This window comes from Pleurodeles waltl, chromosome 11 (assembly GCF_031143425.1).
Source record: "Pleurodeles waltl isolate 20211129_DDA chromosome 11, aPleWal1.hap1.20221129, whole genome shotgun sequence".
Lineage (NCBI taxonomy): Eukaryota > Metazoa > Chordata > Amphibia > Caudata > Salamandridae > Pleurodeles > Pleurodeles waltl.
Window position 1 is genome coordinate 206429561 of NC_090450.1, and position 26212 is coordinate 206455772.

Below are 26212 nucleotides of genomic sequence, written 5' to 3' on the forward strand. Positions count from 1 at the left end.
ACAGAATCGTTTAAGCTAGAAAATGCCCACTTTCCAAAAGTGGTATTTTCAAACAAACAATTTAAAAACCAACTTTACCAAAAGACGTATTTTTACATTGTGAGTTCAGAGACCACAAGCTCCAAATCTATTTCTGCTCTCAGAGGGAAACTGCACTTTCAGGGTAATAAAGGCGGCCCGTGTTAACCTATGAGAGACCTAGGCTTTGCAACAGTGAAAACAGAATTTGGTAGCATTTCACTGTTAGGACATGTAAAAAAACAACAAGACATGTCCCCATTTAACATACACTGTACCCTGCCCTGGGGGCTAACTAGAGCCTACTTTAGGGGTGCCTTACATGTGGTAGAAAGGGAAGGTTTGGGCCTGGCATGTGGGTACACTTGCCAGGTTGAATTGGCAGTTTAAAACTGCACACACAGACAATGCAGTGGCAGGTCTGGGACATGTTCACTGGGCTACTAATTTGGGTGGCAGAATCAGTGCTGCAGGCCCACTAGTAGCATTAGATTTACAGGCCCTAGGCACCCCTGGTGCACTTTACTAGGGACGTACCAATACATCAAATATGCCAATCATGGATAACCCAATCATCAATACAATTTACATAGGGAGCACTTGCACTTTAGCACTGATCTGCAGTGGTAAAGTGTGCAGAGACAATAACCCAGCAAAAAGAAATCAGAAAAAATAGGAGGAAGAAGGTGAAAAGTTTGGGCATAACCCTGCAAAAACATCCATTTCTAACACTATCCATAGACTTAATTGTTTCTTTTTTTGTGTGAATAAGTGTTACTCTTAAATGTCACACATTTGGCAGCTGAATGTCACCCATATGTGCATTGAAATCATGGAAATGTCACATATAAGCAACCTGAAATCTTTTCAGTCATGTAACAGAGTGAACAAACAAGAGTAAACATGACAGCAAACAAAGATGAAAATGTGCAAGCCGATTCACCGGATAAACCAGTGTCCATTGTATTGTGATCAAGCTCATACACACAATGTTAAATACTGTCCCCCTCGGTGTAAACCCAGTGCAAAAATAAAAATGACATCAAACCAAAATAAAAGTATACCAAACGAATGCCCCAGGTAAAAAAATGTCAGTGCACGTACACGAAGTGCATTGATTCATACCAAGTGGACAGTCACTAATAAAGACGAAAGCTCACATGGGAGAACTCACAGTGCATCGACAAGTCAAACATACGAGTGATAAAGAAAACAAAAGCGTTCAGCGCAGGTCGCCATGAGTTTAAAGAGAAGTTGAAGAAAAATAAAAGATGGGCAACTGCTTTACACAAAGGTCGCCATGTGTGCAAACCTGTTTGTAGACACAAAGGTCGCCATAGTGGAGAGTCAGTACAAACAAATAAACAAAATAAATAAAACAGTAAAATTGAACAAATAGACTGAGGTGTCCTACAGAAAAACGCAGCAGTGAGTGGAATCAAAATAAACACGTGCACCCATGAGCAAAGTGAAAAAATATCTGACATTCACAGTGAACTGAATAAAACCAAACAAAATAAACCCATCCATACACACAAAAAAAAACACACACAAAAAACAAGCAAATTAAAGAAGTTCAATCCATCAAAGAATAAACAACCAGCGAAGGAGAAACCAAAGCGGATTAACATAGTACTTGGTCCTTGAGAAACTGTTAAGAGCAAACAAGCATTGTTAAATGCAAGAAAAATAGTGCGACAGCCAATAGAAACAGAGGAAAAGTAAGTGGCAAGCCCAGCAACCAATGAAAAGCAAGGAAAACAAGGTGGTGGGATGCAAGCCCCTTTTAAGATTTATATGAATACAATGGATTTCACAAGCCCTGTGCAGGTGAAACCTAAGAAAGGCCTTGGCAATTCCCTTCAGTGATTTACAGAGGTCTTTTTCTTTCCCCAAGGGCGGGGTGGGTATGTCCTGACTTACAGGGTTATGTGGGCAAAAACGAAAGGGCCCACTGAAGTCAAAATGAAAAAAACATTTTTTTATATATTTTTCTCCGTGGCCGGTACTATTGTATGGCTATGGATAGAATAGTGTTTTCATAAGACAAGCATTTTTTGTTTAACTAATAGCTTTGGCGCTGTTTGATGAATCTTAACAAAACTTTCCAAAAAAGTGTTCTTTTTTTGCCTAGTTTGCACCTGGAAAGTTTTGGAGTGGTCCATCAAATAAGGGCAGTGAAAATGGGATGGTCCCAAAAACACATCTTCCCCATTCATTTTTCTATTGGAACCTTTATGCACCGTAACTGCCCAAACGCCTGAACAGATTTACACCAAATTTGGCAGAAAGCTAGATCTTGGTTCAGAAAGCTTGTTTTTTTTTATTTGTTGTAAATCCATTCAGTAGTTTTTGAGCAATTCATGCTCAAAAACGTTGAATTTATCACGCTGTGGAGTCTCCGCAGACCCCACATATCTCATACTGAGATCTGATTTACTGCCACCACATCAACAAAGATGTGGCGGCAGCCACCTTAGGACTTGAGAGTTCCTAGTCCTAAAAAAAGGTAAAAAAAGACTTAAGAGGGCAGGGTAGGGATACCCTGTCCATCTGAGGTCTGATGGCTTCAAAGTTAGTAAACCCCTTCCTGGGTGGGCCAGACCCCAAGGGGCAATTAAATTCAATATTAAGAGAAAAGGGTGTGTGATCCCACTTCCTCAGCCTCTGGGAGGCCCTAGGGACCGCATACTCAGGGGTTAATGTGAAATTAAAGGGTAGGAGGCATATGGCCCTGCTCCCTGAGTCTGAAAACAACTCTACGGAAACCCCACCCCCCAAGACCAAATGCCAATAAAAAGGGGAGGAAGGTGTGCAGCTCCTCTCCTTGATCCTTAGTTGGCAGTGGGGATCCTATCCCCTCTGTCTCATCTGAAATGAAAGGTGAGGAGAGTGTGCCCTTTCCTGTTTATAAATATGTTTTGGGCCTGGGGGATGGGGTTCCTGGGGCCCCTAGTGGCTGAGGGATTGGGACTATGTTCGCTACTCCCATTAATAAAGAAGGCCCTGAGGTATGGGATCCACGTGGTCTTTAGTAGCTTGAGGATTGGGGCTGTGCAACCCTCCTCCACCTAATAAAACAAAGGCCCTGGGGGATGGGGTTCCAAGGGCCCAAAGTGGCTCTGAGAGGGGGCTGTGTCAATGGGTTTGCTGCAAGCCAGGTACTCTGGCCAGCCCCACAGGTGGGGCTGACTGCCTGCGGGGGTTTGACGCAGGGCCTGGTGTCCAATCCCCTGAAAGCCGTGCATAGCAGGGTTTTTTTTTACATACGTAATAAAACATTTAAGTTAAAAAAGACCTAGAAATCCACTCAAAAAAAAGGTTAAAAGAACTTTATAATTAGGTGAAAATGTCAGTGACAACCTAATGTTTTAAACATACAAAACCAATGAAACAAAGTAGTTATAGTTATCTCAAGACCTAAGGTAACTATAACTCACACCCACGCCATGCACTGCTTATTACCCCACATATCACATCACTCATGACATCTTCTATGGTATTATTGATATTATCACTGCAATATTTTCAATCAAATTACTGATGAGAAAACTGTGCATGGCAGGGGCGCAAGTTATAGCTCCCTTAGGGAACAAACCCTCCCTCCAACCCCTGCTGTGAATGGCTGAAGATCGTGCACAGCAAGTGGTTAGGTGCCCTTGAGGTTGGGCATTAAGCAACATTGTGCTACTTCGGGACACTATCCAATGCAAATCCACATTTGAGTTGGATGCATATCCCAATGTAACACTTTGCATCAGGTTTGCATTTCAAAAGTAACGCAAACCTGACGAACAGTGTTAGTAAATCCAGGCCCCAGGGTTGAAGTGAAGTTATAGTTGGAGTCTGACATGAGATAAGAACCAATGTTTACAAAATGAAAAGCCACTGAAATTCACCAGTTATAGTTTTTTTGAACTAACTATTACATGCGCTCCCATCAGGGGCGTACTGCAGACCCTTACAGCCCCTGCCATGCAGGGGTGTCCCCAGCCCTTTAGGGCCCCCAAACCTGAATGGGTGCCCCGTTTCACCCAAGGCCATTAAATACCTGTGAGATATGGCAGACTCAAGTGCACAGGGGCCCCATCATTTTAAGTTATGCCACTGGCTCCCATCATGCATTGCTTATAACCTCACAAACCACATGAATCATGGCATCACTGTTGGCATCTCAAATTACTTGATACGTCTATTGACATTACTCCACCACCCCTATAACATTCTAAAAAAATAAAGTTATTTGTAAAGGGTCTACAGCAATATACAAATAGAGTTCCTGTGTCTACACTTGTGGGTGCATAGAATGGAAATAGAGGTGCCTGGAGGCAAATATGGGTGTGCATGTTGAAAGTTATGTGGAGCACCATTTACAAACCATTAACGTTTGAGGTGTAAGTAGTACTCCATGTTAAACAAAGTAAAGACTGAACACATGTGATGTGTGTTGCAGAGTCATGTTTCAAAACTGGATGTGGCTTAAAGCCAAAGTCTCTCACCAAAAAGCTATGAGAAAAGTCAAAGCTTCTGCTGAGAATAGATTATCGACTTGTGAATACATTAGGCACACGACCATGTTAAATAGTATCAATACAGTAGTAATAGTAGTAATACAGTAGTATGGAAAGATTCTATGTAGCAAGGATGTTTATAATCTGTGGATGATTATTTCAGGAACTTTGCTGAAGGTTGTGAGGCATTGCAGATTGTTGAATGATGTAGAATGTAGGAGTGAATACTAACACTATCTGCTGTTAGCAACAACTGCAAGTGATGCTATGATGAGGTTCCCTTTTCTTTGGTGACCCAATGTGCCAATTTTGGATGATTAGCATTTACCAGAATTGAGCCTCATAAAGACAGAGGAGTTAATTCTGAGTTTGGCGGTCTTGAGACTGCCAGGCTCAGGGTGGCTGTCAGACTGCCTCGATAGTGGCAATCTGATCGGCCACATTCTGACCACGTCTGAGCCACCACGGTCAAACCACTGACACCACCAGGCTGCAGTCAGCCTGCAGCCCGGCAGTCCTGCCAGTTGTAATCTGCGAGGGCAGTGCTGCCCTCCAGATTATGAGTCCCATTCTGCTAGCCTTTCTGTGGCGGTTTACACCACTGTGGAAAAGCTGGTGGAATGGGGGGGCCAGGAGCCCCCATGCACAGTCCCGTTGCGCATTTCACTGCCCGAATTATGGGCAGTGAAATGCGCGACGGGTGCTGCTGCACGCACTGCACCACCACATTGGCGCTAGCTCGAGTCCGAGCCGGCGTCAATGTTAACGCTCTCTTCACTGCAGGGCCGGCAAGCGGAAACACTGTTTCCACCCGCTGGTCCTGCAGTGAACTTGTAATAGGAGAGGGCAGTGTCATGGCGGCACTAGCAGTCAGTTGGTGAGGCCGTCGCCAAACTCAGAATGACCACCAGAATGTCCTGAGATATTTCCATAGGTCTGGAAATCCAAACCCTCCTTTGTAGGTAGAGATTTTAGATTTTCTGATGGAAAACGATGGCTTGAAGTTAGTAATTCAAATTAAATCTAGGAAGATTTGTTCCCACCTTAAAAATCACAGACCTCTACTTTATTGACCATCTTTCAAAGTACAAGTTAGCTTGCTGCTATAGTACTTCCTTGAACATTCAGAAACCAAATCTGCCAGAGAGTGCTTTGGGCTGGAGATGAAAGCCCTCTCACACTAATTTTACTCCAGTAAATCTGTGGGATAGCATCTCTCAAAATTCTCCACTCATCTTAAACTGTGAAAATAATTATGTTGCCGTCAGTTATTCTTTTACTGATTTCTCCACATTCTTTTATTTAATAGTCCAAGTAAAAGGGTTTGTTAATGCTGTAATGGGAGTTACATTCTTACATCTTAACAGCTGGAAATCTTCCCCAGCAATGGTTTCCGAAATAAGCTTGGTGAAGTGTCATCCATTGCCATCCCTCATTGCTTTGGAGAAATTACGCCATTACATTTCAGAAACAGTGATTCTGTTCCATGAAGTTTGGGGCCATTGCCTGAAGCCCTGTGTTGAGTTGACATCTGCACTGTCTTCCGTACAATTATACACATGTGACATATTGTTTGTACATGATATATTCCTAAATGCCATCATTTTGTTTGTTACTAGATGGTATGTAATGTCTGCTGTTAATAAAAAGAGACAGCACTCTGTTTAAATTTGACAATGTCTTTGACTTCTGCCCATTTTTCTTTATCATAATTGATTCGACTATTAAAATCTCTTTATGTGTTGTAATTACTATTGTCTGTGAAGTACACAAATGCAAAGCAGTGCAGCTGTGCAACAGAGAACAACATAAATTGCAATAAATAAATAAGATTGTGTGAGTGCTGGGGTCTCACAGTGCGCACATGGAAACTCACACACAAACACACACAAACACACACACACATCTTGAGTACGTTTATCTATTTTTAGCTTATTTCCCAGTTTTTTTAGTTGTTTGTGTTGGAATATGACCTTCTTCTCCAAAAATCATTCTGCTGATATAAACGATTACCTATCTAACTTACAAGTCATTTTTAACTGTAGAGGCCTGAAGACAGGTGCAACATCCTGGGAAACAGGGAGTTAAAAGATAATGATAAAATTGAGTGACCCTTCAGCTTGAGGCCAACTTAGTCAAGTGCAAGATGAACCGCAATCTCCTCAGAAAAGTAGATGTTGTGACGGGAATGAGGCAAAACAGAGAAATGCACATTTAAGTCCATAGGGGTACCTTTATCCAGTAGTCATGGATCCCCTCCTCTCCAATGACATTGAAGGAAAGGAGTTAAGTACAAAGCTAAATTCTAACAAAACATACCAAATGGTATCACAAAAAGCATAAACATTGCATAGGAAATAAGACAGAACACAATATATAGTACTGTATACATTGATTTAATGCAGTCACTTTTACTAATTAAATCAAATATTATGGCCCTCATTACGAGTCTGATGGTCTACTGACCAACAGACTTGCGGTGGCGGTCCCACCGCCAACGGACTGGCGGTGGCAGTCCCGCCGCCAAAGGGCTGGCGGTGGGACCGCCATATTACGGCCGTGGCGGAGACGCCATGGTCAGACCTCCGACACAGCCATGCTGCCGCCAGCCAGCAGCCTGGCAGTCCCAGCGGGTGTAATCCTTCAGGGCAGTGCTGTAAGCAGTGCTGTTATGAGGATTACGAGTCCCCATATCGCCAGCCTTTCCATGGCAGTTAAACCACCATGAAAAGGCTGGTGGAATGGGATCGTCCGGGACCCCTGCACTGCCCATGCACTTTGCATGGGCAGTGCAGGGGCCCCCATGCACAGCCCCGTTGCGTATTCCACTGCCCAAATTATGCACCTGCCACACCACCACATTGCCACTGGCTCGATTACGAGCAGGCTGCAATGTGAAGGCCCTGTTCATTGCAGGGCAAGTGGTCAGAAATGTAGTTTCCGCCCACCGGCCTTTTGGTGAACCTGTAATAGGGCCGGCCGTGTGGCAGAGGTCGTCTGCCAAACCTGTAATGAGGGCCTATATGTGTAACTTGTGATATCACTGCTGTTCTCAAAGAAAAAGAGCCATGTACAATGGCATCTAGAATTGCAAGGTAATGTAGGGATTTCAACTACAATCACTTTGAAATGTCTTGACTTTCAAAAGCGAAACAACAACATTAACATAGTAATGGCCTTCTAAGTGTGATCAGATGCTCTATTAATAATTTTGTATTTCTTAAAATACCTGGTTATCTTCTGCCCTTCTCATGGATCCATATAGCAGGAATTACTGGAAGAAAAGATTAGGTAGTAATAGAGTCAGAGGTAATTAGGGTCTGTTGGCACCCTGTATTAAATGCATTCACTAGAATAGAACCAACAGTAAAGGTATTTTGCAAATAAATAAATAAATTAATTCTCACCAACAATCAGCGTGATGCCCATGCTGAGGGAGCTAACCCACGCCGTCAAACCTCGACTTTGATTGAACTCCTCAAGCCACTCCATGTTTAATATTCCCAATGCCATCTGTGAGCCCATGACAAGTATATGTATAAGGAAGGAGGACAGCACGAGCATCCAGGCCCATCCTCGGTCTATGCTAGGATTCAGTCTTTCTCTTTTCGAATTAACTTTTAACTTAACTTTTAAGTCATCTTCAGAGTCACCATCAATATCTTCACCATTGGTGCCCATTTTGTTCTTATAGTATCCTGCAATAAAAATAACAGATGGTTACACTAAACATACACTACAAAATGAAATTTATGTTTTGCATACATTTTGCTTTTCTAAGTCAAGCAAACCAGCTTAGTTCTCTTCTCATTTATCCAGGGTTGTGCCTCCACTTAGGTGAGGTAGTAAGGTCTCGCTCCTATTTTTTTGTGTAGTTTCTGACATGTGCTTTGGTTTCTTAAACTCATGAGAGGAATTAAGCAATACACAATCAAATAATTGTGAAAACTTATTTAAAATCCTCTGTTGGCGCATGGCAACTGGAAAATGGACAATTTACCACAGCATTAAAACGTAGTGACTCATGTTGGCCAAGAAAGCCCTCAGGAGCCAGTCGTTAGGGGCAGGTGCAAGAGTACTCCCCTGTGCCCAGAAGACCGTGGAGGTTAGGAGAGACAATATGGTCTACTGCTTTCATTCCAGTCTGGCAGTAGAAGAGCAGCAGAGCAACGCTTAGACACATTGGGCATGTGATATAGGTGACTTGAATAACACCAAAAACATGCACGTTCAGTGAGTGACTGTGAGGCAGAAGTGAGAGCAGGTAGGCCTCTCAAAGCTGCAATTGTTCCCTGGCTTGTGGGTGGATGGAAAAATTATGTGTGCTGGGTTCTGTGGGCCAAATGTTGCCGCCTTCTAGGTTAGGCAATGAAAGGAGGAATTGGGATATCTAAGACACAGAGGGCTCTCAGTCTGCTTCCTGTGCTCTTCGCTGCCCTTGCTTCTGTTGCATTTCTTTGCCCTCTCCTCTGAGCCCCATACTGCTCATGTGTTGGAGTTCAGTTTTTGCATGATTGAGGTGATACATAACTTAATAGCTGCTATCTGCCTACTAAACCATGCTAGTGTCTAGCACTATGTGGCTGCTGCACTGGAGCCTGCTGCCCCTCTTTTACAGCCTTCTGCTGTCGGCATCTGAGTATGACCTGGGCCAATAGGAAATAGATCAGGAGATGCAGAGCCACTGAAGGAAAGCATTGAGTGAGAGAGTGGCTTTGACTGGGTGTTTGTGTATGTTAATGAGCATATCTGAGTTTTTCTGCCTGCTTGTGTATGCCTGTTCATCAGAGAGCAGGGCATGGAAGGGGTAGCCGGCATGAGGGATATAGACTCTAGTCACACCACTTTCAAAGTTTACCAGACGCTCTTGGGGTAAACTCTACTTGAATGTGGCCTGGGGCTAGACAATTATTGGGGTATTACTATATCCTCTTGCCTGATTTGCTGTCTGAAGACAAATTTTTTTCAGTTACTTAACAGAGGCGAAATAAAAAACGTTTACTTCACCATATACATTTTCACAAGTACTCCCCTTTATATGCATACTAAATATGCAATAAAGGAAGTGAGAACTGTTCTTCAATGTAAAAAGACCCATGGCGAACGTGAAACATGTTATTTTAAGAGTACAACAACAAGGAACCAGATTTGACAATTTAACTAAAATCGTGGTATCATAAGCTATTCATTGGCAGTAGAGACCAAATGGAAGTTAATGCCCCACCCAACATTTTGAGCATCCAACTTGTACATCAATGCAACAAAGTTATGAAAAGCAAGTTTAGAATAAATTAATGGTGTGGATGTTACACCTACATTTGTCACATTTATTTGTTTACATAGAGACTGGATGCCAATTTGGTAAAATGTTAAGAGATGACTGGGGGCAAGTGGAATATTTCCCTAAAATAATTTGTAAAACAATATCTGGAGCCTCAGATGTGACTTTTGCTTGATGTTTTGGCCAGGTTTCATCCGCTTCTGGTGCAATCAGAGGACTTCAAGCTGGGTTTGTTACAGAAGACAAGAAGTGCCAAATGACTATGGCATGATTTAGAGTTTGGCAGATGGGTTACTCAGTCACAAGCGTGACGGCTACCCTGCCCCCTCTATTATGAGCTCCATAGGCTATAATGGGATTGTAATACAGCAGACGGGATATCTGTCACATTTGTAACAGAGGAATGCCCTCTGCCAAACTTAAATCAGGCTCCATGTCTGAAAATCCTTCCCAAGAACATCATGCAGGAAAACGTAAGCAAAATTTTCATAAATCAACAAAGATCTCTGACACTTAGACATGGAGCCAGAAGATTTCACACAAAACACTAAACATTCTTGGAACACTACTTTAGAAAAATTATTCAAGCACCAACACCTTGCTTGAGAGCGGCAAAATCATGGCATTACTTAGAATATGCACCATTTGATAGTTTTTCTCTTAAAATGTGAGTAGATTTTGTTATTGTCTCTGTTAAAAACATGTCAGCAAGCTTTTAAGGACCCTTTCCAAGTGAATTATAAGCTTCTCTGCAGATTTAGAAATGTATCAAAATTTAAACCAGAAATAATGATACAATAGTAGAAAGCAAGCAGATAAAGTAAGGTGCCAATTGACTTTAGACAAAATCTTACTGTATGTCAGAGGCTTTATCCCAATCTAATAACTAAATAGTTGATTATGTACTTCAAAGTGACTTAATAGGGGATTTAAAAAGATAGAACTATAGAAAGTACGGCTACCTTCAATTGGAAAAGTGAAAAATGTAAACTGTTTTAGACTGCTAACCATCCATTCTGTTGCTATTTGTGGGAAAAGTTGCAAAAATAAAGACCAACTCTAAGCAAATTAGTTGCGGCAATAACTATTTCCTACCACAATCTAGTGACATATTTTTCCTTTCATTTGATTGCAAACATGATTCCAACTTCGAGGATACACTGAAATGTAACTACAGAATGAACAATTTAAGAAGCATTATTTTGGCTACACAATGTTTGCACACAAACATCCCAGATGGAAAAGATGACTTTCAGTAGACATAAATAACAATACAATTGAGCTTATATTTGTGAACAATACATTTCTCCTTGCATTGATAAATATTATCCTGAACTGTAATTATTTGAGATTTTTTAATATATTTGTAGATTGATATCTGGTACACCAGGTGGTCAAACATAGTCATATACTATATAAATTAAAAACTTACTAGGATATGTATCTAACTGTTTTGAGCAATGGAGCAATTTGCAATAGACATGTTTACACAATGAAACAAACTATACATGTTTAAAATGAGCAAGAACAAGGCTGAGACAACCCATTCTCTGCCATGAATCACCCGAGGGTGTGCATACTGCAATGTAATGCAACAGTTACTGTGGTTGCAGACGTAGCAGACAAAACAAGCAAGGGGAAAAAAACACTCTTGCAAAGCTATCCAGAACACCCGTCAGATACTGGAATACTGGAAATATCATTCATCTTCAAAAAAGCATAGGTCAACAAAGGCTAAAACAAAAGAAATGCATGATCAGGTTCATAGAAAAACAAAATCTCTGATGCCTCTGTTTGAAATTAAATATAGAAGGAAGAAACCTCAAAGCAGGTGGATGGCTCTTCTACAAACAATGACAGAAAAAGATAAAGGGGGTTATTACAACTTTGGAGGAGGTGTTAATCCATCCCAAAAGTGACGGTAAAGTGACGGATATACCACCAGCCGTATTACGAGTTCCATAGGATATAATGGACTCGTAATACGGCTGGTGGTATATCCGTCACTTTACCGTCACTTTTGGGACGGATTAACACCTCCTCCAAAGTTGTAACAACCCCCAAAGTGTCTTGTAGGCCAAGGAGATTTCCAAAACTAGTTAATTAAAGCTAAACATGTGATACTAACCTCTGTGAATTCGTAACATATAATTAAGGTAGAATGAAACATAAAGAGGGACTATCCTATGAATAAAAGCAGCAAGCTTCAAATTCAAAAGTAGCTAGAGAAAAAGCACTGAATGTAGTTCTTTGAATTTTTAACATCCTTGTGCTGCAGAGTGGGACACTGGACTCAGAGGGCCCACAGAGACATTGGGCACTACTACAGAAGGGTGTTTCCACCATCAAATTTTGGAGAAAAAAACAGACCTGCCAAATAAAAGCCGGTTTTGTGAATGATATTTTAACTGACTTACAAATGTATAAGGTGTCGCAGACTAAGGGCGTCATTCTGACTTTGACGGGCGGCGGAGGCCGCCCGCCAAAGTCCCGCCATCAGAATACCGCCGCGCGGTCAAAAGACCGCCGCGGTAATTCTGAGTTTCCCGCTGGGCGGATTGGCGACCGCCAGAAGGCCGCCCGCCCGCCCAGCGGGAAACCCCCTTCCATGAGGATGCCGGCTCCGAATGGAGCCGGCGGAGTGGAAGGGGTGCGACGGGTGTAGTTGCACCCGTCGCGATTTTCAGTGTCTGCCACGCAGACACTGAAAATCTATGTGGGGCCCTGTTAGGGGGCCCCTGCAGTGCCCATGCCAGTGGCATGGGCACTGCAGGGGCCCCCAGGGGCCCCACGACACCCGTTCCCGCCATCCTGTTCCTGGAGGTAACAACCGCCAGGAACAGGATGGCGGAAAGGGGGTCGGAATCCCCATGGAGGATTCCCTTGGGCAGGGGTAAGCCGGCGGAAAACCGCCGGTTGCCCTTTTCTGACCGCGGCTTTACCGCCGCGGTCAGAATTGCCCATGTAGCGCCGCCAGCCTGTTGGCGGTGCTACACCGCCAGGGTCGGAATGAGGCCCTAAATCTTTCTCAATATGCTATTAAAACGAATATCTTGTGCCACCAAACAATCAATATATTCAATTGCAGGAGGAAACAAGAAAGAACTACTACTTGTAGTGAGCAGAAAAAGTCATGTTTGCACAAATAGTATTTGGTAAGAGGAGAAAACATTAGTTTTTGTATATTGATGACATCATTATTGGCTGTCGGACTGGCGAGATTAAATTAATTGGCAGAATCCAAGCCATCTCGCTATTAGGGTTACAGTGACTAGGTATAACCAGTTTATGAATTTTCTAAAGACATCAATTTACATTAATTTAATGTTGACACAAAGACAATTGATTGTAACAATTTAACAGCAAAGGGTTTAGACAGTGTATGTACAAAGAGAGGCCTTTGATAAAGTCAACTATTATGGAACACATAGGATGTGGTACATTTGCTTCTCTCCAATATTAAAGTGATATTATACTTATAAATTGTATTATCTTACTTTAAATAAAAAACCTTAGAAATTCATGTAAAAAAGAAAGGCTAAACGGACCACTTTAATGTAACAAAGCAAATTCACCAGTTACAGTTACCTCAAGTAAGTATAACTCATGACTTTGAGTAATTAGAACTTATTCCCTTGCTATTCAGTGGTAATTACCTCACATGTTACATCATGTATTACATGTTCTATGGCACCACTGATAACATCCTGCAACATCTGAAATTACATCATTGATATCATTGATGACAACACTAAGCATCTTTGCACCATCGCTAGTTTTGTGCTTCAAAACTAACACTGCATGCATATATAATTCATGGAACTTTTTTACCTTCTAAATTAAATTCTGTTGTGCAGGTCTTTTTGCCATTTGTCTTGTTATTTGAGTAACTTAATTTTAATTCATCTTACCTTCTCAGGCCACAATATATTTATTTTGTATCTTTGTGTGTGACTATCTAAACCTAATATTAATTAAAGACTTTAGTGCTTTGCCCTTTTACCCTTCCTCTGAATGAAGGCAGAGAAACTACACCTTCTTCTTTGACTAAGTAATCAGCATCTGGGTACTATTTGATTCTGCCTTCATATAGGCAGATGTTCTTGAAGAGTTTAAGTAAGACCAACATTCTGGTGTGTGTTATATTTTAGTAGTTTTCAGTAGTAGTTCCCAACACTGTTAAGCATGCATTGGAGTCCTATGCCCTTCCAATGCAAGGATACTATGATGTAGTATATAGAATGTTACGGCTTGAGTTCTGGCAGTTTACTGGTGCTGGCGGTGGAGGACCTCCTGGGTGTTCACCCTCCACCATCGTGCACCTCTGTACATGTGAATAAATTCATCCTCAGTCAACTCCAGTCTTGGGACCACTTACTACATTATCGAAAAGGACAACAGGCAACTGGTGAATATGCACAAAATAACACTCTGCTTGGTGTGCTGATTGAGTGGGTATGTTCTAATTTGGAACAAAGTTGGTGAACTTCTACAGCCTACTGTTTAGTGCATTTCAAATTGTATGATCCTTCCAATCATATCGTGATGTTCATAATAAAGAAACTGGACACTGCCCAAAGATGTTTCTTTGTAAAACTGCCCATTCTCCAGATGCACCTGCTGCAATTGTCTTGTAGAGAGATTGTTTACTCTTTAGTGCTGAGGCTGTTCTAAATGAAATAAATGCAAGTTTTAGTGCGGACCATCGTGCCTGATCGCTGACAACTGCTATAAAAATGCTACTGAAGTTCACAACACTGGAAAAGGTTGATGTGTGCATTCACTGCATGAAAAAAATGCATTGCATGGATTAGATGAAGTTCTAAATGTGTGGGGTGACAAAGTTTATTTTTCATATGTAAAATGGTCCCTCGTACCTTTCAGTGGAGGTAGAGAGATACATCGAAATAGCCAACAAAAAGAAGGTGAGACTAAAATACTTCTTTGGGCTGATCCAAGATGTGATGGACAATGTGTCAAGCCTATTAACGAAGGAAGGTTCGTGAGTCAACGAAGCCGATGTCCCAAAAAGGCTGAACCAAAGTTCCTTGAAATATTTATAGAATACAATGTGTTTCCCATGAGTGGTGCAAGCGACACCCTCCGTAAAATCTAAATATGAAAAAAGTATAAATGAAAGAAAATATCACAAAAGTTAATGATTCTGCTTCCTGGAGGGGGTACCATTCAGTAGAATTTGGAAACAGAACAAGAGAATCTAAAGGAAAATGGTCAGTGGTCAGCAAATACCAATGAAAAACATGTTTTGGTTGAAAAATGTACATTGAGGTGAAAACTCCCCATGACTAATTTTGAAGTGCTTACTGCTAGGAGCAAAACATATGTTCACCAGTGCGACTAATTGAATTTGTGTCTGAGTCAGTGTAAACATCAGTGACAGAGATACACAGTGCTGACACCAAAGAAAATACCCATGTTTGCGCTTATCGTTACCAGGTGCCCCCAAAAGCATTCACTGCAACATCCTCTTAATGAAGTAGTGTTCTGATGAAAGAGAACACTTGCTTCAAAAGCTGCATTTAGTGATTCAACGCCATCCGGAGAGCAAAAAAGTGATTTTTTTAAAGTGAAGGCTAGAAGACAATGCTTTTGTTTTCAAAAATCAAATTCCTAATTGAAAAATAACTGCTTTAAAACACCTTGGCTAATGACATACATCTTTTTGTTCTTATTTCATTGTAAAAAACACTTTAAATTACCTTGAGGCATGAGCCAATTTTGAATCCTAATTTTACTTTCAAGCTTGATCAGAGTAAAGAAATGTCGGTTGTGAGATATTCAGATCTACAACTCAATTTGATTTAGTAACTGCAGGGAAGGCAGTCAGGGGCATATTTATACTCCGTTTGCGCCGATTGTGCGTCAAAACGTTTGACGCACAATCAGCGCAAACGTTGCCCCGTATTTAAACTTTGACGCCCGAGCCCGCGGACGTCAAAATTCCGCTGTGTGCGTCATTTTTTGGATGCGGCAACCTGCCCTGCATTAATGATATGCATGGTAGGCGTTCCCATCCAAAAAATGACTTAAACGGCCGTGCGTCATATTTATGCTTTCAAGCAAAAATGACGCACGGCCGGGAGGCGGAGCGAGAAAATGACGCACAGCCCGATTTGCGTCAAAATTTAACGCCTGGGTCAGGGCAGGCGTTAAAATGGGGCAAACACACCTGCATTTAATCAGAACAAACAAAACAAACAGCAGAGCAGCAGAGCAGCAACAGGGAGCCATGGAGGTCATTCTAATCCAGCGTGCATGCAGACGCAGAGCCCAGCAGCAACAACAGCAGCTACAACAACACCAGCAGGGACCCCAAAGGCAGCGCAGAAGGCAGGAGAGGATATTCCACCCAAGAACCACCCTTCAGGGCCTCAGGGAACACGACATCATACAGAGGTACCGGCTGAACTGGCAGGCCATTCAGCAGCTGCTGTGCAACATTGAACAGCAGTTGGCCCCCACTTTGGTGACACCCCACACCATACCAACAGAAACAAAGCTGCTTGCCGTACTCCACATGCTGGCAAGTGGCTCTTTTCAAACAACTGGTGCCCTGGTAGGCGGAATATCACAACCATCATTCTCCGCATTTCTGCCCAAAGTACTGGATGCCATCATTCGACTGACACCCGCCACATCTGCTTCCCTAACACACTGCAGAAGCAGCAGGAAACTAAACAGGGGTTCTACGCAATCAGTGGCTTCCCACACGTCCTTGGTGCAATCGACTGCACACATGTACGCCTTGTGCCACTGCTGCAACTGAACACATCTACCGCAACAGGAAGCACACACATTCAATCAACGTGCAGGCCATTGTCGATCACCAGGGATTGATCACCAACATCGTGGCTAAATATCCTGGGAGTGTCCATGACTCATTCATCTTCCGTCACTGCACCATCAACCAACACTTCCAAGATGGACGGTATGGCAATGGACTACTTGTTGGTAAGTACAAAAACCTACTTATATACACACTGCACAGCAACCCTCTAGGACACACAACACATACACCACAACAGCAACATCTAGACAGGAACACACTGAGGTCCTGACATCACTAGCCATGTTTCTTAAGTCAGCATTGAACCGTATGTAGCCGTGTGTCACACATCTGAAATAAGTGTACAGCCTAATGTGAAGACATTAATGAGTGTGGTAGCCGAAATGTAACCTTGCAAATTGTAAGTGTCCCAATGACCTTTACATTAATACACTGCCTAAGTCTAAAGGTATGGGATGTCCAGGGTACTTTCATATGAAGGTGCTAACTATCTACTCACCCCAAGTGAAGACACAAGGACACCTGTATCACAAGTCACAATGCTAGGGAGGGCACACTGCACTGAAAATCCCAAAACATACTGCTGACAAACGGTTAGCAGACAAACACTTGCTCAGCCAAGGAAACAACACAATGCAGATGGTATAGCCTACAAGTATAGGATGTCACATCAGTACACAAAAGAGTCACAGACAACACAAGACAACTACTGCCATTAAAGGTCTTTTCAATAGTGCCAGCTACATCAACATGATCCCATTCTTTTTCTCTTTCAGCTGATCAGGGGTATGGCATCCAGCCATGGATAATGGCACCATTTGGCAACCCGAGTACTGCTGCAGAGCGGGCATACAACGAGGCCCATAAGAGGACACGCAGCATTGTCGAGCGGACCTTCGGCATCCTCAAGTCAAGGTTCCGCTGCCTCGACATCACTGGTGGTAGCCTACTATATTCCCCCGAGATGGTCTGTAGGATCATCCTCACATGTGCAATTTTGTACAACATTTGTGTCAAAAGGAACATTCCCCTCCTCGAACCAGACCCATACATGCCTGAAGACGAGGAAGAGGAGGATGCTGCCCTGCAACAGGAGGGGGAACAACCAAACACGGCTGCTGGAGTGCGTAGGCGCCAACACATTGTGAACAATTTATTTTAATTATTATCACCATCACCACTTAATGAACTATTGTAAATAAACACTGATAATAAACACCACATCATGGTCTGGTTATTCATTTCTGCACACTTTTAGCTCTAAATATCAGAAGAAGAATGTTGTCTCATGGAGCATTAATGATATAACAATCAGGACACAGAAAAATACACTACAAATGTAATGCCTATCATACAACGGTCACATACACACACAATGTAAATGACTGACATCCTATACAGTTCACCTTTGAAGGGCAATAGCTGAGGACCACACCTATTACACATATACATGTAGGAAACATGGTTCATCGCAGCAGATGGCACACAACTAAAACACCATCACTCAACTAGGGGAAAACAGGCCTCATACATCAGGCAGTTGACAGGTTTTTGCTTCAGGAACAGGAATGTATTACCAGACTCTTGGCAGCAGTAATTCCAACTACATACAATCTTTGCAATGACTATCTGTCACTAGAGTTACACATAAGCAGAACATACACAGCACAAGTGCCACACATATGACAAGCATCCAGCACATCACATCCCATCTACATGTCAGCCCTTTTCTAAAAACCTTACACACCCATGCGCCTGGTCAGACCCCACCTGTCTGAAGAGGTCCCTGGAATGCTGATATGTGTACCCTGAGATTCCCTCATCTACATACACACACTCACAAGAGTCATCCAGTGTGCCGCACCCTTTCCTATGCCTACCATTGTCATAGTACCATCTCACTGCATGGAACTCAGCTCATATAATACACTGGCTTGGAGTTTTTAAGGCCTGGTATCACCTGTAGATTGATTCTTGTGTGAAAGGTACTGTAGGCCATTTTAAAGCAAATCTCATCCGACAGGACTAGTGAGACACTGATGGAGGCCACACCAGTGATCCCCTCCATGCACACCACCCAAATTTACATGCCCCGTCCCTGCTGATGCCTCCTACAGCATAGATGTAGACATTTGGGCAATTACACCACTAAGCATTGCTACTAATGTTGCCGTGTAACACTTTATCAGGGTTCATGTGTCACCTTCAAAACAACACAGGACATACACAGTGTGACATGTCAACTGTCTACTCCTCCCTCTGACCAGTCCTAGTCAGACCACTGATCATGTAATTTGTGAAAGAGCTGGCTCCTGATTGACCCAGCATCCTGTCAGCCTGACTGGCACCTGTCCGTGGGTCACCCTAAAGATACCAGGTGGCCACCTATGGACCACACTTGCTGTCCAAAACCTCTCTTTCCTCAGGGGCTAATTTGTCATTTGCCTCATCAATATATACTCAAATACATTGTATTGCATCATCTGACTTTTCTTTGTATCATATTTGTGACAGTGCCCTTGAATAGCTAAATCATGGCCCATCCGTTGTCTGGGCCTCATTAATGCCTAAACTACAAAGTGTGACAGTGTACCTGGCCCATAGCCTTTGATGGTGTACGTGGCCTCCAGCAGAAGCAGCAACCTCAGATAATGTCCATGAAAAGTCAACACATATGAGGACCCTGACAGTTCACACGCTGAGTAACATTGTTCAAATAATAGAGATGGCTCGTGTGTGCTGAATACCAGCCATTTACTTCTGCACAGAGGCTATGATGTTTCCTGATGCATTTCCATCCACAGAGGCCAACTAGAGTACAAATGTTGCAATGACACATGCCGGATCCAGACACCTGAGACATTCTCTCACTCAGCACATCACGGTTGCCCAGTTGAAAGTCTCATTACACGTCTTCAGTGACAGGGTGGGACCATCCACGTGTAGGTTACCATGTCCTCAATGACTTTAGTCACATTTAGCTACAAACGATACTCATTAGATACACGATTAGCTGCCAATAACTCATGATGAGACCTGGACGTTACAGTGACAACATACACCTTAACAGTTGATACTGGATCAACATTGGACCACACACATGTACATGTACCATCCAATCAACAAAATGGTTGCAAGCAGCCTATCACAGTAGTGTCCCAGTTGTAACCTGGCAGGAAGAATGAAACATGCCACTAAACCAGGTAATGCATAAAGGGCCACATACATCAACAACCTATTTGCTATCATTACATAAGGAACGTTGAGAATTTGCTATTAAATCAATGCTAAATGGTATGTCAGAATTCTCCAAAGAATTAATAGGGCAAACGTCAAATGGGCAAATGGATTGCAGATTAGCAAACAGAGAATCATACTCAATTTGCATCTATGGGCCTGCTGCCAATGGTTTAGCATTACTGAATTTGGGAAAACCTTGGATAAAGTTGCAAGTCAGGAACAGCAAACCCCAGGGTGCTGGGGGCCTAAGTCTCCCTCTGCTGCACCCCAAAAAGAATTTTTTTATGCACATGTGAAGCACACACATGCATAAGGGGCATGTGTGCCCTACATGTCAATAGTGAAACATATTTTAGCTACATTAACTCGTAATTAGCACATGGTTACCCCCAAAAAAGGTTTAGGCGACAATTGCATTACCTAATTGCCCTTTATGCTATTTGGAATAGCTTGATACATGTGCTCACAAATTTGCTAAGGAATACATCCTGGTATCTCTTTCATATTTTGAAAGTTGCAATCAGCAATTACCTACAGATGTGTGCAATTATGTGTAATATCCATTCAGGCCAATCATTACTATTGCACTGTGAATACCTTCTATACATCCTATAAGGGACATTTGCTATAGCTAACCCCAAAGTTTATCACTTAGCACGTTTGGTCATGCAAAATTCCATTACTCATTTGGACAAATGAAATACATATTTGTCATAATGCATCATATTTTCCCACATACAGCTTGTGCGTCATAATTTTTGACGCACAGGAGTGCAAATAATGCAGAGTCAAAAATATTTTTCATAAATAGATATCATATTTGGTTGCACCTTAATTTTCATCTCTAGAACTGTACATTATGCCACAAACAAATATTAATTATCAATTATGAAAAATATTTTGACTCTGCATTATCTGCACTCCTGTGTGTCAAAAAATATGACGCACAACCTGTATGAAATAATGGAAAAAAAACGTCGGCCATGTTATGCAGGATGTGATGTAATAGGATATCCTGTTTACAGATTCTGTACAGTGGGTGTACTTTCACTTTCACTTTGCAGTCTCTGATTATTCTAGACTGTGTGGCTGTGTGCAAAGTGTTGTCCTGTGTATTAGTGCTTTTGTGTCCAGAGTGCCATCTTACTTGTTGTTTTGTCATCAATATATTGTTGTACTGTCTGAGTGTGTGTTGTATAAATTTGTCCAGTTGAGTGTTGTATTTATTGTCTGTGGGAGTCTGTTGTGTTATATAGGGGATAGTTGGGCTCTTCTATTTGTTAAGTTTTCTTTGTATTTCCTCACTCTAACTTTCCCCATTTCCCCCTTTTCTTTTTTTCTACTACTTTTCCCCTTTTTCTATGCTTAAATGTCTGGTAGGCCACGGCTTTCCAGGATGGGTGAGGAGGAATTGGGGTGGTTCATATGGCTGGTTTGCCATTTCTTCCCACTGATTCTGGAGGCTGGGGGTAGGGTGATACAGGGGTATCACACGGAGGCCCGAAAAGTCCGGTGGGGGAAGGTGCGCCATCACTTGGTGCGTCTGTATGGGAGCCAACGGAATGACCATCAATTGAAGCACCGCTGGGCTGACCTGATCTCCAGGGAGCAAGATCTGCTGGACCACCTGGGAATCATGATTGGTGGCCATGTTGGTGAGTACAGATCATGTAAATGTCCACAATTTAAAGCTGTGTAGTGACATGAGATGATTGGTACCCAATCTGCCAGATAAGTAGCTGACTGTGTGTAATGCTAGGGAAACATACAGGGTAATTGATGCACTATGTGAAGGATGACAAATGCTAGCAGTCAGGCAGCTCATGTTTTCCACACATACAGGTTGCTTGTAGCAGAATGTAATGTAGTGCCGCCTTTGTGTCAGACAAGCGACACATTAATGTAGCAATCAGGACTCTACAGGTCACAATTGCCAGTGAAGTATGGATGTAGTAACATCATACCCACATATGTTGACGCTATAGCTAGACTGGCATTTGAAACCCTACATTATGCTGAAAATGAGTGCTGCCTTCACATCAATTGATGAGAGCAATGTGGCCCAGACATATGTCTCATGTGTGTCTGGTTAGTGTGTAGGGAAAGTGTTCACGGAAGTGCCATGCCTGTTCGGGATAAATGTGCTCCTTCACATTTTATTGATACATGCCAGATCTGAACATGAACCATATTTGTAAAGGACTCAGGTGCCCTCAGCTAACATATTAGACAGGTATTTATTGTCACTTGTGCCAAAATCCGATTAGGGATGGCAGTCCAAAGGTATAGACTAGGGTACAAACATCTATGTTTGGTGCCAATCACCATTCTTTGGACACATCAATTTAGGAAGCTGTAACAACATGAGGTATTGCCAAAGTACCTGGCCCTCTGTACCATGTACCTAACTGTCACAAATGTGTCATGACCACATAGGCTGTTTGACAGGTCATGCAGTCCTCAAGTAACCAGCTTTTGGATGTCTCTCTTGGATGCACATGATGAGATGAATACACACCTATATTGTTGCTGCACACTAATGGAGGTGCATGTTTGCCACCACATGACAGTCCGGGCCACTGCATGTGTGTAGAAGTGTGTGTAACTGTAGCAGGAGACCCATCCTATGTAAATGTTGTCCATTAAATATTCCATGCATTATGAGCATGTCTGAAAGTGTTTCATTACTCATGTCAGATTATCACATTGTGTTTGTATTTGAAATTGTTTGTCAGTGCACGGTTTCTGAGCATATTCTTCCTTCGATGCTTTACAGGTGGACCTGCATCGTACACAGTGGGAGAGGTGGCTCGTTTTGAGGACCCCGACACCTACAGTGAGTGTTGACATGTGTGGTATGTTTTGTGTTTGCTGGTGATGTGTGATGGACTACTGTGTGTTGAACAGATTGCAAGGTGTGATGCGCTGCCCAATCATTAGTCTTGTTCCATTAGTGGGATTTCAGTTATCACTTTATTTTGAGTTGACCAATGCTTATCCATTTGTCTGATCTTAGGTCTGTAGGCCATTCCTGTAGGGCCCGCTATGGGAAATGGGGTGAGTCATGTGGAATACACTAGTTACATTAAGAGTTGCACTGGGACTCGTCTCGGACTGAGTCTGCATGTCAGACTGACATTCTCCCAGATAGCTTCTGCAAATGGCTTGTCTGAAAACTGCTGCTTCCCTATTAAACGATGTACTGAGTACACTGTAGGTTGGATCTTCCAGGAGCATTTACTTCCACAAGTTGTACTAGAAGTGTGTGGGACTAGAGTGCAACGGCCTAGGTGTGCATGCTATTCATGATCATGGGTGTTCTTGCTCCTCTGTGTCTGTTGAAAAATATGCCTCACTGGAAGTATGTGATGTTGGCCTAGGTCAGTACATTTTGACATGTGTGGACCTTGGTTAGGACAAGGTTTAGCTGACTCCAATTTGTTGATAGCCCTTACTGGTGGTGTGTGTGTGGAGGCAAAAACATGTTGAGCTTTCTATACACTCCTGGGTGTGCATCTATTTTGGGATTGTTTGTTGTTCTTCCCACCCCCCCTCAAAGACAGGCATGGGTTTGTGAATAGGGTACCTAGGACTGAAGCAACCAGTATGTTACACATACTTGTGATTATATGAAATATGGTTTTGAACCTAGTGTACACACTCAGTTGTGGCACATGAGCTCTATACTAGCAAATCCCATTACAAATTGCAGACCTTGAAGTTTGTGATTGTTTGTGATTGTTATCACATACACTGACATATGTAGTCCAGGCAATAGGCGGAGGAGGTGCAGCATGATTGTTAGCTGCAACTGTAAGTACTTTGATGACAAGTTATTGCCAGTTGTTACCCATCATGTAGATTATTGTATATGCTATGTGTGAGATGACCTTTGTATGCAGGCTTCCCATTTACTTCCTCTGAGACTTTCAATGATCTGTATGGTGATATGAGCTGTTACAAGTACAGTAAATGTATTGTCAGATTGACCACGTGTGCTATTCCACACAATGCAGTTCCTATGGTAAATAGTTGCCCTTTGTCTTCACAGCTGCAAACATGAGTGCCGCACAGAGGCATGAATTTGAGAGGCGTGCCATGAGGTACCGACACATCCTGCAGGTGCAGTCAGGGTTCCGACGGATGGCCCGTAAATACCAGTCAGGTCGGGTCTCCGGAGCATGGTGGGCTTCACCACAGGGTGGCCCAAGGTTGCCCACTACAGCCACTACCACGACAACCACTGGTTCTCCCCAAGTGGCCACAGCGGGGACAGTTATCCCTGCCTCTGCAGCACACCCAGGCCCCTGCAGTGTGACAGCTGCAGGACAGTCCAGTGGGCTAGGCTCAACACGCACACAGAGCACCTCTGCCGGGACCCAAACAGCAGCAGCACCTCCAATCGACCCTGCGGCATTCCAGGCTTTGGAACGCAAAATTTACAAATTTATAAGGAAGGTGGACAAGCTTAGCCAGGATGTGGCCTACATCAAGAAGCGGGTCAGGTCTATCAGGCGGACCCTCCGGAGGGCCAACCTCTAGGACTGATATATTCAATGGACATAATTCCCTCCCCTCCCTCCTCTTTCCTTGTTATCATGATTAGTGGGCTTGGGGGATTAGTGTTAGGTTAGTATAGGTTGTTAGCTTAGTTAGTGTTAGGGAGGAGGGTGGGGGGTCCTGAATCTTTCTACTTTTTCCTTATTAAGTGTGTGGGTGGGTGGGTGGGGGGTCAATGTTGGGGTTCCTGTGTGTTTAAAAAAAAAAAAAAAAGAACAAAAAAATATATGATTGTTTAGGATAGTATAGTATGTGTGTAGGTTAGTATGTGTTGTCCTGCATGTGTCCTGTCTCATAATGGTGGGTGGGGGGTTGATGTTTAGATCGATTTGTTATATGTGAAGAGTAAGTTTAGCTTAGGTTAGTTAGGGACAGTTGTGGGTAATGAGTAGTCAGGTTAGATTAGTATAGGTATGACTTTTCCCTTAGTTGCCTCTGGTATGATTAGTTATGAATAAATATATAGATAACCCTTTGCATTATGTGTTAACTGCTACTTGATCATGGCCTTGCCATCAGTGTAGATGATTGTTGTTCTTTGACATTTGTGTCCTATGCTACAAACAAAAGCAAACTGAGGTGTTCAAATGGCAGCTACCCCTGTGCTACCCTGGTAAGTATCCACCATTTGTTAGAACCACCAATCGGAGTTGACATGGATCACAAAGGATTTGTGTCGATGAGTATGTTTTCTACGTCACAAAGTGTGCTTCCAGACTTGGTATTGTGGGGACATTTTTAGGTCGGACTGCAGTGTGATGTTCAGGGACATCTTTGAAGATGAGGTCTTGTTAACATTCTTGTCTTCTTGTCTTCATAACTGACATTGATCGTTTGTGTTAAATTTCAGCATGATTTACCTATTTGGATGTTTACTCAGGAAGGTTGATTGATGCTGTGTTTTGTAGTGTTTGCTTAGATTAGACTGCATAGTTCATTGTGTTAGTATTGCATGGTGACAACATTTATCAGCCACTATTAGTTGACTTTGATTTCTCTTGATGAAGCATTATTCTGTACAACACAGCATGATGGTGTGTGGTTTCTCCCTTCATCAGTTATTCTTCTCAGGATGGGCAGGCTATGATGCAATCCTGGCCACTGCACAGATGTATCTGACTACATGATGTCAGGACAGTTGTATTGACAAGCAACATGATTGTCACCCAGGCACATTTGTGTTATCTACTGCACAGTTGATGTGTCAAATTACACAGAGACATATTTGGTGTGCAAGTGCAATTTATTGATAGGTGCTGTAGGTGCTGTAGTGCAATATGTACATTGTCCATGTTTGCTGAGTCAATTCTAGTGCAATCTTACATGGTGATCCTACAGAAGGGGTGTGGATAATGCTCCTGACATGCTGGGGTGATGTTACAGACAGTGCAGAGGGACAGGATTTGCCGATTAGTAGGAGAGAGACATTCACTGGCAATGCTGACAAGTTATACAGTGGCTAGCAGAACAGTAGTTGTTGTAAGACTGGCATTTGACAAAACATAGGACCTTGGTCAAAGTAGGCCATGGTGTAGGGACTAGTGCTTCCGGGTACTCTTCCGTGTGAATGTGATCTGTTCCATGTCTTCTTCTTCTGATGTGTGTGTTGCCTGCTTCGTCCTTGTTGTTGTTAGTTGTGAAGGGGCAACACACACCTCAGTGTTAGAAGACGTGGAGTCAGACATCCCGGTCGCTGCTCCCTGTGAAGGTCTTAAGGGCAGTACTGCAGCAAGGAGGGTCTGCTGGTTTTTGAGAATAGCAGCCACATCACGATGGTAGGCAGCCAGGTTGGCC

At 42.7% G+C, this 26212-nt stretch overlaps 1 protein-coding gene across 4 annotated transcripts in view; it reads right to left on the minus strand.

Annotated features, from left to right (window-relative positions):
• Positions 1 to 26212, minus strand: part of SLC16A14 (solute carrier family 16 member 14) — a 516827-nt gene that overhangs the window by 162594 nt on the left and 328021 nt on the right. For all 4 annotated transcript variants that reach the window (XM_069213437.1, XM_069213436.1, XM_069213439.1 and 1 more), the window contains one exon: positions 7937 to 8227. In XM_069213437.1, the coding sequence (XP_069069538.1) occupies positions 7937 to 8210 (274 nt within the window). In that variant the 5' untranslated portion in view covers positions 8211 to 8227. The remainder of the gene's footprint in view (positions 1 to 7936; positions 8228 to 26212) is intronic.